Source organism: Bemisia tabaci, chromosome 8, assembly GCF_918797505.1.
Source record: "Bemisia tabaci chromosome 8, PGI_BMITA_v3".
Lineage (NCBI taxonomy): Eukaryota > Metazoa > Arthropoda > Insecta > Hemiptera > Aleyrodidae > Bemisia > Bemisia tabaci.
In genome coordinates, this window is record NC_092800.1 from 2,186,836 (window position 1) to 2,199,529 (window position 12,694).

Consider the following 12,694-nt stretch of genomic DNA (forward strand, 5'->3'; position numbering starts at 1 on the left):
GCACTGCAAAGGTGTTGGTGCATAGCTCAGACTCGTCGGATCCTCAGAGAGACGTCCACTTAGTCTGACGCTCCGAAAACACAGTTATTGACCATTGCCCCGGCCGGCGCACAATGGATCGAGTCAATTAGTGAGATCGGACAGGAAATTTCTGACCAAAATTGCAAATTTTGATGTTTATTTCGTCACATTTGAAATTTTAAGGAGTGCCTCAAGTAGCAAATTTCACGAGAAAACCGATGGCGCCACTTTTAGAACCTCAAAGTTTCGTATAAACGGGGTTTTAAGCGTTTAAAGTTTCTAAATTTTGTCCGAGCTATCCTATTGACTCGATCTACTGTGCGGCGCCGGGCGGCGTGGCGCTCTGCCAAAACCGGGCGGAGGGGGTTGCCCGGTCTCAGAACACTGCCGTGCTGAGGAAAAACGCCGTATGAACATTCAAGAGTTGCCAAATTTCCTTCGATAAAATGTTCATTTTTAAGGAAAGGTGTGAATATGTTTCCTTGGAATTTTCAGGAATTTTAGTTGAAATTGCGAACAAAATTATCTGAAAAATTGAAAGGAAAATATTCATAAGTTTACCAGGGAATTCGTGTTTTATCAAAGGATATTTGACAACGCCTGAAGGTTCATACGAAGTTTTTCCTCAGCCTGGCAGAACAGCTGAGCGAACATTGAAGTTGAGTCGGAGCTTTTTTACAGCGCATACTTTGCAAATTATTGCGCCTGTGATGCAATCAAAGGATGATCCCTCGCCCTGCCCACAAAGAAACGCAAACCAATCTTCGAACGAACCCCGGAACGTGTAGAACTAAATTAACTCTAGGGCTCAACTTCGAAATTCAGGTGCATTTTTCCGACGTGTTCATCGCGGCGCCATTTTAGGTATTAAGCGGTCAACTCGAGCGCGAAACCCAATTGAAGGGTGGAAATGAGTAACAGTCCGAGCACGGAAAACTCGTGAGCCCCGGCGCTCGCAAGCCGGGTGAGAGCCAGGGCTCATGAGTTTGCGATGCTCGAGGTATAATCCATAGCTACCGTTCAATTTGTCCGGGAAAAGCTGGATCCTGACAAAGAGAGCATTAAGGGTGGGTAAGGGCATTAGCTTCCTCCCACCGACACCTCTAAATGTACTCATAATGCTGCCGCGCTAAGGAAGAACGCCGTATGAACATTCGAGAGTTGCCAAATTTCCTTAGATAAAATCTTTATTTTTTAGGAATGTTATGAATATTTTTCTTTAAATTTTCAGAATCTTTAGGTTAAATTGTGAACTAAATTATCTGAAAAATTGGAAGGAAGATATTCAAAAATTTACCGGGAATTTTCCGTTTTATCAAAAAAAATTTGGCAACGCCTGAAAGTTCATACGGCGTTCTTCCTTAGCTCGGCAGTAATGCCTGCGTTTCGATTACGCCACGCTCGGGTGGAGCGTAATTCGATGAAGTAGACTTCGGTGCAGATTTTCGATTTAAATATCTTCCCCGGGTGGCTCGAACAGAAAATTGGGTTTTTATTTAGATTCATGGTAGAAAAATCCAATCATCAAATGTTATAATATTGCGCCAAATTACACTGTTAAAAACCTGGGAGTTCATTTCCACAGCTTTTTTCAAAATTAGAGCCAAAACCAACGTATGATAGTTTAACAGCCTAGATGACCATCTGGCCGAAACCCACCCCATGTCTGGGGTGCTAGCGCGAAACGGATGGAAATCGAAACCCCCGACTTTGCTTTACCACAGCTGGTGGAACAAGACGCTTAAATCGTCGATAAGATTATATCTTCGATAAGATTCGCCACTTTTTCTCCCGGAAGAACTACAAAAAAAAAAAAAAAAAAAATCCACCACTATTCCTAGGTCGTATGAGTCCCAATTAGTGCGAGTTAAAATAACGTGTAGTTATAATAATTTGGTGTTAAATGAACTCGTGGTGGATTCACTCCTCGTGATCCAGAGATCCCCTCCCCCGGTCTCCTCCCCTCTATCGATACACTTTCTTTATTCGCTCGTAGTTCCCTCGAGTGTGGTGCATTTTGTCCGCTTTGAGCAGAAAGGAACCAAGCCACTCCAGCTATTGCCAATTTTAACTCGGCAATTTAATTTTTTACAAGAGGACGTTTGGGGGGATTCCTTTGAAAATTTTAAGGAATTTGCTTCGTAGTATGCAGAAAATTCACGGACATTTGCCTAAAAATCCGCAAAACCGTTTTCATGTAAAAAGTTAAATGGCTCAGTTTTCGGCAATAGTCGATGTTGCTAGGGCTAATAGCTGATTTCAAATTTTTAATTTCAAATTCAGTTTATTGCTATACATTAGCCATGGTAAGTTACGCTGGGTACAGGTCACAATGGGTACAACGAAGATTAACAGATCAGTTTGTTCACAGACTAGTTAGGTTATCACAAATTCTCTTAAGTTTTATCAAATTATCTTAGGTATAAACGATTATCTCAGGTTTTAACAAATTATCTGATGTGGAGAATTAGGCACAGAGGAACTTAGAACCCCCCTAAAACTTTAAAGTGTACAGGTGCTTATATCCAGACCATCTCTAAAATCCCGCTACATCGGAAGGAGCCAAGAACAATCGATTTTCTTCAAAGTAAATAGAATTTGAGGGGATTGGTTTTTGCCTCAAATTGAGCAGGTTCAAATTGGAATGATCTATTAAATAATTTCTAAAATATGCATACAGAAAAGCAAATTCTAAAGAAAAAAAATATCGAATATTCATAGCTATTTCAATTGACACATACCGACACATTTTGCTTATTGAGGCTCGAGATGCATTCAAATCATTAACAGCCCTCGCTTTTCTTTTAACTGCAGAACATCAAGTATTCAGAAAGTGTCAGGAATCTTTTTAAAGGCAAAATTAAAGTCAGCTGAATAAAGAGCTGGTGCACGCTTCAAGCATCTTAAAGAATAATGGAATGCCGGTCTATGAAGCCAGAGCTGGGTTGCCCACTTGAACGCCGAGACACTGTTCACTCTCATTATTTTTGACAGGAAATAAGTCCTACATTAACTGCAGTATTTCAATAATGCAGTAAGGTTATTAAAGTATAATTTGTCGTTTTTTATTTTAAATTACGTATTCTCGCCTTTTTGCCTGGCATAACACCGTCATATTGGACGCGTCTAATGTTGGTTGTCTATTCAGATAATTAAATTCTTCCGTGTGCCGAGTTTTTTTTTTCTTTTTTTTTCTTTTTTTTATCAAAGTCCAGCATTCCAACAAAACTTATTAAAAATCTTTCCCAACATTATCAACATTTGTTTCATGGTCTTAATTTATTTTAATGCCTTTTTAAAACTTCATGAAAATCTTTGCGGCCGGTTATGTGTCAAATTCACATTTTAAGTACGTAACTGTAAAGAGCGTAATATGAAGCTGAAACGATTCAAAGCTCTGCTCTATCTCTGATGTCTTCGTGGAAAAATGACTTTTCAGTCCTACGTCACACGGTCTACCTTTGACAATCGATATCCTCTCTTCGTAGTTTCTGGTTTTGTTTACTTGTCGATGTCGGTGATGTAGGCGAACCATAGCTTTGGAACAAAAGTCTTTTGGATCCAGAGTCCAGACTTTTTAAAAATTTGACGAGAAAAAATATTCTTGATTCAATCGAATTTTTTTCTTGAATTGAGAGCCAAGCCTCTTGATCTAAGTGAATTTCCTTTTGATTCAAACAAAAATCCGATTGCATCCATATTATTTTTCCTCTGCAAATTTTTTAAAAGTCACTGGGCCGATTATTGAAATTGATGGACAAAGCTATAGACAAAGAAGACAAAATGGGTATGGAGGGTTGTTATTGGTGGAAGCGGGTGTTTGCAATGGACAAAGGAGTCAGGTAATAGACTGACTAACGGCAACCCACGAGAGACCTTATAGTTAGTCTATACTTTTCTTCCTTAGTCTATTGGCGCCACACATTTCAACCAATAGGATCGATCCATACTCCCAATGCCTTATTTGTCTATCGATTTGTCTATCAATTTCAACATCAGCCCGCAGAACTAGAAGAAAACGTCACATGTTTTCTTTTCAAAATCACATTTAGATAACGACTCACTCCGCGGGAAGTTTGGAAACCGTCTCCTGAACATGATATTAACAAGAAATTTTACACAAATCAGATGGAAGTTACATCATACAAATGACGTCATTTGTATTTTTGCTCCTAACCAATGTTAATTATTTTTAACACCTTAATCTTGTTTTGGAGTTGATTACGAGACTTGCCGTTGGACACCAGATGCTAGGGAATTTTTTCCGCCAAATCTCTAACCGACCACGAAGCAGCATTGCCTCTGCTGCCGTGATAAGGAACAACGCCGTATGAGCCTTTAGACGTTGCCATATTTCCTTAAAAAACAAACTTACTGCAAAAATTGTTAATATTTTTCGTCAAATATTACAGACCATTTCGTTCGCAATTCAATCTAAAATATCTGAAATTTCAAGGAAAAATAAGCATAACTTTTCTCAAAAATTCAGGTTTTATCTAGAGAAATTTGGCCACTCTTGAATGCTCATACGGCGTTCTTCCTTAGCACGGCAGGCTGGGTCTCGATTTTTTGTTAGTCTTTGATGGCCCGAAGCGTCATGATTTTTTTTTTTTTTTTTCTTTATTGAAAGAATAGAGGACTACATGGTATTAACTCTATTTCTTATAACTAGGTCATGATTGGCAACGGGTCGTTGCGGACTTTAAATTCCGAACGACTCGCGGCGGCGGCGGCGATGTCAGGACCCTGTTAATTGAGGCTGTGCTGTGTTTTCAGATGCCCTGCTGCGCCTGGCTCTGGTTGGCGTTCTGATGAGCTCCCCGATGACGTCACAGCACACGACTCACCCCGAATCCGCCTCGCTCAACGCCACATACTCGGCGGGGAACGCGACGTGTCGTCTCAGCGAGTTCCGCTGTCAGAATGGCAAGTGCATCCCTCTCAGCCAGGTCTGCAATCATCTCAATGAATGTGGGGATGGCTCCGACGAACTCAAATACTGCACACGTGAGTGACAAAAAATGGTATTTTTTCAGATCAGAGGAAGCAGTTGCTTAATTTCCTTCAATGGCGAGGCATGAGTCGTCGATTATTATCGATATTATCCCATATGAAGCTATGTTAAAAAATCGATTATTAAGGTGTTCGCTGCGAACGCCATGTTTATCGATCCTTTTCCATACGTGCCAATGGCAAATCAATCTATATATCGTCACCTTCCAGGCAAAGTATCACAAGCGCCATGCGACGTTTAAAAATTTCCGCCGCCATTTTATTTTTTTACAGAGAAATTGTTCAACGAAGCTGTCCGAAAATTTCACTGAATTTTCTTTGTGCTGCCGATAAAATTCAGTGAAATTTCCAAACAGATTCAACCAAAAATTTCTCAGTAAAGAAATAAAATGGCGGCGGAAATTTTTAAACGTCGCATGGCGCTTGTGATACTTTGCCTGGGAGGTGACGATAACGCATAGCACGGCACACCACTGATTTCCTTGCTCTGGGGAATCTCTGTAGAAGGCAAATAGTCAAATCAACCATTATGTCAAATGCCTAGCAAATAGTCAAATACCGTTACTTAGATTGATATTTTGATTTTTTACCCTAACTTTAGACAAAATAATTAGTTGCCCCTTTCAGAAAGAATTCTCCGAAAAAATATGCAGCATACAATAGTATTTTAAACGATTTTAAGATCCTGAATGCATATTTCTCATAAAATTTTCAGCACGTCATAAAGCATAAAATTTTTAAAATTTTAAAATTTAAATGTACCAAAGGCATGTAAAAAGGAAGGAACGAGGAGAGAGCGTGTTATTTACATACGAGTGCCCCAGCGAGCCAAAAGGTACTTAACTCACATTTTTGGAAAAATCGAGTCAGAGGCATTTTCAAAAACTCCATTAGCGGTACCGTCTGTGTTGAAAATTTGGTACCCTTATCTTTGGCCGGTTATGAGTTACGATGTTTCAAAAGTTGTGATTTACATAAGAAGTAATGGGGCCGACGCGACGCGCTGTTTTCCCCTGATATCTCGAAATGACTGAAATGGAGTCGGGTTCCTTTTGGCTCTCGGGCACTGATATTATTTTGTGTCACAACTTATTTGGCCTCGGCCATCAACAATGGAATAAATTCAGCTGTCTGAAATTTTGTAAATTTCATATAGAAATTACGGATAGAACTGAGCACGAGGATACCCTTGGTTTCTAAATCGAACAATTCTTGAAGAAAGTGTGACAAAATAACCTAATTTGCTAGAATACATGTGGTTAAATGGGAAATGATGACGTCACAAAGCGGCATATTTTCTCACCTTTCAAAGCCATTTTTCCACAATTTCTCAATTTAGAATTTTTTTTTTTTTTTTTTGAAAACTTTTGCGAATCCAACTCACTATGCACTCAAATGAAGCAGTACATTGTTTTGGGGCAAATTCTATACTTCTCGAATACCATTTGGGAAATCAACCTACTGCTTCTTCTGCTCATGAATTACAAAGTTGATCCAGGTATATTCATCAAGATTTTATTTCTACGGTACAACAAAATATGAGACAAATGTGACCGTTCCCGACGGAGGAAATCTCTATCTGGTGTTAAAAAATTGGTCTCGAGAAAAAGCTACTTGAAATTCTTATCTACCGTGTGCCGAGTCACAAAATTGCCGGATCAGAATAAACATGTACGCCTTTGAGTAGCGCTAACACTAGCTACAACTTTCACAATTGGGTTTTTTTTTGTCAATGCAATTCCCGATTCAAAGCTTCGGAATGGAACAAACCTAAGGGATACAACTATTTGAACTTCGTGGTAATGTGGTATGGTATCATCTCTATTTGAAGGCGTTTTAATTTTTTAGAAGTTTCACTCGCTACTTGCTAACTCTTGCGTGATTGTAAGTTTCCTCACAGTAGTATTATATATCGAGTATAGTGTATATATATATATTATATTCGAGTATTTGAGGCTGAGTATTACGCTACTTTAAAATTTGGAAATCATTACCACACTATGATAGGCTTTCTTATTTTTTGTGAACATGAGAATAGAGTGCGACACAATGTTGATAGTAATATGTTTTGGTAAGTGTCAGTCAGGGTTGTAATTTGTGCAACTCCTGCGGCGATCGCTTTAATGAACTTGCGTTCTGCTCGCGCGAGTAAAAAAGAATTCCTAAAACATGAAGAGTCTTTATTAAAGACGCCTCCACATTATTCTCGGTTGAAATTTTAAATTCGAAGAAAAAAAATTGTCTAATGAATAGTGACACCAATTTTCCATACTCCTCGCCCGTCAAGCTGGGATTATCGATAGGGACTTTCAAGCGCTCAGCCGATAGGCAGCGCTTTTTGATTTCGACTTGCCTCTGAGTACTAGTATACTAGTGCTAATGCGTTTAAATGGCACACCAGCTCATCGACGTGTAGGCTTTTTGGAGGGGTCCATTGTTAAAATAAATAAAGCTGTGAAAACTGTATTTTATGCTTTTAACGTAATGCGCAGGTAGTTTCGATCGTTTGTCTATAAGAAAATTTCTTAGCGGTAGAGTAATTCTTATCGAAATTGATCGTTGAACTCAAATGAAGCCTAAAAAAAAAACGCGCCTGATGAGCTCAACGGTGAGCTCATTTTCGGGAAACAAAAATACGCGTTTACGGTTTCCTTTGTAACCTTCGTTTGCTATCAGCTGATGTTTTATTTCCATTTCCCAGCCAAGTCGACGGAGTTTATACGTCCTTTCTTCACTAAATACATTTACTGACACCTGAGCGCTTTTCTAATACGACAGTATTAGAACTTTCCCGCTTGTTTTTTGGATTGTTGTGCCAGTTTCTTCTTACTTGCAAGTGTGGAATATGAGCTCATTAGTGCGATTTCCTTAAAAGTTGAGGACATTACAAACCTGCCTGAGGCTCATCAAAACATATTGCTCTCTTTGCGTCGCACTCTATTCTCTTGTTCACGAAAAATAAGAAAGCCTATCATTGTGTGGTAATGATTCCCACATATTTAAGTAGCGTAGGACTCGGCTTCAGAGGCTCGACCTTTGTGAGGAAACTTACAATCACGCAAGACTTGGCAAGTAGCGAGTGAAACTTCTACAAAATTAAAACGCCTTCAAATAGAGATGATACCATACCACATTACCGCGAAGTTCAAATAGTTGTATCCCTCGATTTGCTTTGTTCCGAAGCTTTGAATCGGCAGTTGAATTGCCAAAAAACAGTGATATTCTTGTCGAATATTCTGATAGTTCTACTCGAATTTCTGAGTCTCAGATTCTCTATTTGTAATCATAATAGGGAGACTTGTCCAAGAAGGCAATATTTTTAGCGGTGCGACTTTTGTTGAGCTGGGTCCAAAACTCGGTTTATTTCTTATTTTGAAAGAAAACTCTCTCTAGTGTCCTTATAATGAAGTTTATTTAATGTTTATGCTAAAAACGGATTACAATTCTTATCATAATCCGAAAATTTTTTACCTTAAAGGGTGAGGATGGTACATTAGAATTTTAAATGCCTTTTTCCGATACAAAATGTTTTACACATGTTACTGCCTTAGGTTCGGAGTGGTGTGACATTTTTATGAGATTTTGTGTGACAAAATATTTGTAGAACATAATCCAATTCTTGCTATTGAGATCCAATTACTTTGCTATTGAGATCCAATTACTTCCTTTCGAAACTTGAAATAGAGGAAAAACTAGTGACAGTAATATTATATGTATTTATTTCTAGCTAAATTATTTTCGTCTTTAGTTAAGCACACTATAATTAAACAATCTTAAATTTAATAGTTTAAATAAGTGTATACTTTTTTAATAATACTATTTAACCGCTCTAATAAACATTATTGATCTAACATCTTTATCCACTTGATCTTTCCATGCTCGATGTGTATTAGGGTGAACTTATCATGAAAGAACGCATCTTGTAATATTTGAATTCTTCTCTTACCAGAATTTCAAAACTCAATTATTATCAGTTTAAAACGAAATCGGCGGAGACTATGAAAAATTATTTTTAAATTTCATATGGCCCAAAGAGTTGAACTAATGAAAGGTCCTTTATTATTGCAATTTCCCTAAAAGTTTTTGAGACACTTTCTAGGTATTAACGGGATGTTGAATCGTTTGATCTCCATTCAGCATAAAGGAAATTTAACACTTAAATGCGCTCTCCTCTCATTTGCAGTTGATTCCAGTCTAATACTGCCGTGCTAAGGAAGAACGCCGTATGAACATTCGAGAGTTGCCACATTTCCTTCGATAAAATGTTTATTTTTAAGGAAAGTTATAAATATTTTTCTTTGCAATTTTCAGGAGCTTCAGGAGAAATTGCGAACAAAATTATCTGAAAAATTGGAAGGAAAATATTCATAAGTTTACCAGGAAATTTGCGTTTTATCAAAGGAAATTTGGCAACCCCTGAAGGTTCATACGGCGTTCTTCCTGAACACGGCGGAATACGCCCGTTTAAAAGCACACCTAGTGCAGTTCAAAAGCAGTGACTCAGTCGCCTTTGCGAGATACAAAGTTCAAGCTTCCACCTAATTTAGAGACTTTAAATAAACGATTCTATTCTCGAGTTCGAAGGAGGCGGGGAGGCGGGGAGGCGCGAGGAAACTGTTGCGTGGAACGCGAGACGAAATTGTGAATGAGCCCATTGAATTAGTCGGAGAATTTATAGTCTTTGAGATAAAAACTTACAGGAAATCTTGCCGCGCATGGCGGGAGCTTTCGCTGACGAGCCGGACGGATTGTTGTTGCCAGATTGCAGAGAAGTTGATCAATTTCATCTCTCGCGTGAATAACTTTCCACCTAATTAAATTCGGCGTAAAATTGAGCTACTGTTCCAAAGTTTTTGCGGCACTGTTTTGGATTATTCATCACATTGTGAGAACGACTATAATGCAAGCTTTATTTGGATCTTTGCTGCAGAGTTAATTAGTTACTCCGTGGCTTAGTTTTGTGACTACTTCAAGTCTGTAACATAATTGAGGGGCTAGGAGGACGAGGGGCAGAAGTGCAGTTTTTGAGAAAAATTGAGATATTAATTATTAAGGACCCCGTAACTAGTTATGGCACGTTATAAGGGGGAGGAGGGGAGAAGCTCAGCTGTACGTAACAAATCTGAGCCAGAGCGGCCTTGAAAACGGAAAAAAAATTGAAAATTCCGCCCTTCCGATCACACCTTCGTAGATCTCTTGCCCTCGTATTTCAGCCAAAAAAATATCGAATATTTTTCAAGCTTTCTTCTCAGCGTTCTCTCGATTTCTATAAAATGGGGGCGGGGGAGGGGCTATCGTTACGTAATTCAAAGGAGGGATGTAAATCTGCGTTACAGGGCGTTACAAAGGGGGGGGGGGGGGTTGAAAATCGGTAAAAGTGTGTTATGTAATGCTTGAACGGACCCTTAGTTTTTAGACAGGATCTCCTCTTAATTTGTACGATTCTTTCATCAAAATTTGCTTCTGGATATTAGGTAACTGACCCTCGTCTAATTTTGCATAGGTTCACGATCACCTCTAAAAATTTGAAGACCAAGGGTCAGATCTTCACTCTTACTCTTAAATATAATGTCCTTGAATTCTGGCGTCAAATTTTTTATCCGCATGTCAAATAAAGTATGTAGTTTTTCGTTCCACAATACATGCATCGCACTAATTATTTATGTATGTTGTTGCAGCTTGCAACAAAACCTATTACGGAGATGTTGGAAGGACCCATGAATTAGAACTTCACCGGCCAAAAGAAGACCGGTTACCTTACCTATGCTATCTAACATTTAAAGCGGCCGGCAACTCATATGGAAATTTGATACAGGTACGTGGGTCTTGACAATATTGAAATGAGAAAATTGAAAGAGACCGAGGTGCTGTTATGGTAACTAATTTTTTAAATGAATTGTTACCAATATACGCATCTTTTCAAGTTGCTGAATGTCTCTGAATAAAATAACTAACTAACTACCTAAACTAACTATTTTCTTTATTGATTCATAAGAAAATCTTCTCGGCGGTAAGAAGCATATGTTTGCTCGAATCAAGTCACTTTTTCCAAGACCTCTTCCAAAAGATGGCAGCGAAATTAATATCAATGAGCCGTAGTGGTGTTGAAAGAAACTATAAAAAAATGAATAAAATAGGGAAAAAACCAAGAATCAAGCAATCTTTGGTTTTAATCCATTTGTGAATCGATTATTTAGAGACAAATATGTCCAATTTGGAGCAGTTGGTTGTGCGTACACCACGCTACAGCACATTGAAAGCACAAAATATAAATGAAAAAATTAAAGTGCTTTAAAAATCATTAAATTTGACACGGAACCACCTTAATATTTACAAAACACACGTTTGATTTTCCTTCAACACACATTTTCCTCCTCAATTTAAATGAGAATAATCCATGCAGAGTGTCCAAACATTTCAAAATCATGAGTTGGAAAACGCTGACTCCTCGAGATTAAATATTAGAGCCTAACACAGAGCGGAGCAGGGTGCTTCCAGCGATAAGCGCGCACTAGCGCCTACAAACCTAACAGGGATACTTCACGCATTGCGCAATGCGTGAGGTATCCCAGTTAGGTTTGTAGGCGCCAATGCGCGTCTTCAGCCGACTGGCCCCGCAGCGTGCCACGGCGCATCAAGCAACTATTTCACGACAGAGGTGTTGCACAGTATCATACGAGATTGAAGGAGCTCCAACATATTGAAGAAGGTAGGTATCCTTTGAGAATGCGGGTCTCCCCTCGCAATTAAATTAAGATACTACGACACAAGAAGAGAGCGGTAGTCCAAACACTCACTGAGTCCTAGCGACCGTACCTGTTTAATAACGTTTAGCATAATTTTGGAATTTCATTAGATAACAAAGTAACTCGATTTAGGCAGAATCATTCTTGATAATGCCGTCAAGAAGATTTTAATTTGAATCAATAATAAAATAGCTCAATGAAAGCGGGTTTCTGCTTGATGTAAGTGACTTTTCTTTTTATAAAAGCATAATCTCTTCTTTGAACAAGCATTTTTTTCTTTTTTGATTCACAAGAAAATCTTCTTGGCGGTAAATTTGAGCATATTTCTACTTGAATCAAGACATTTTTTCCTCTAATGAAATTCCAAAATCATGCTAAACGTTATGGAAGTAAAGTAAGTTTTTCGACTACAGCTCTCTTTTTGCCATCGTCACTCAATTTCATTTGCGAGGGAACTTCGTCATGATACGTTGGGGTGCCTTCAATTTCCTATGATACTATACAACACCTCCGTGGCGAAATAGACGCTCAAACCGCCGCGGCACACCGGCGCGGCGCCGCGCCGTCGCGAAGTTATCGTACACAGGAAAAATTTAAGAGCCCTTAGCTGAGGCAAATCGAAAGGTTTAATCGGTTCAGGTATAACTTGATTAGATTTTCCTCAAAGATAATTGCGTCCTGTTGCACCAAAGAGGTGAAGAGAGTTTCAGTGAATCTTCCCTTATAAAATTGACGCTCCTCCATTTTTACCAAAGATCTCAATCATATATTTTTTTCCGTTGGACCAAACAAACAAAAAAAAAAAAAAAGGACTATAGACTAACGGAGAATATGATGCACTAACAATTGGGAGTCCTGTGGATTGTCGTTAGTTAGTCTATTGCCTACCTCCTTTATCCATCGCGATCACCCAC

The 12,694-nt window shown here is 38.7% G+C and overlaps 1 protein-coding gene across 1 annotated transcript in view; it reads left to right on the plus strand.

Moving 5' to 3' along the window:
- The window catches only part of LOC109030132 (uncharacterized), a 135,432-nt gene that overhangs the window by 17,465 nt on the left and 105,273 nt on the right, over positions 1–12,694 (plus strand). The window contains exons 3-4 of the mRNA XM_072303131.1: positions 4,798–5,028; positions 10,713–10,849. Of these exons, the coding sequence (XP_072159232.1) occupies positions 4,798–5,028; positions 10,713–10,849 (368 nt within the window). The remainder of the gene's footprint in view (positions 1–4,797; positions 5,029–10,712; positions 10,850–12,694) is intronic.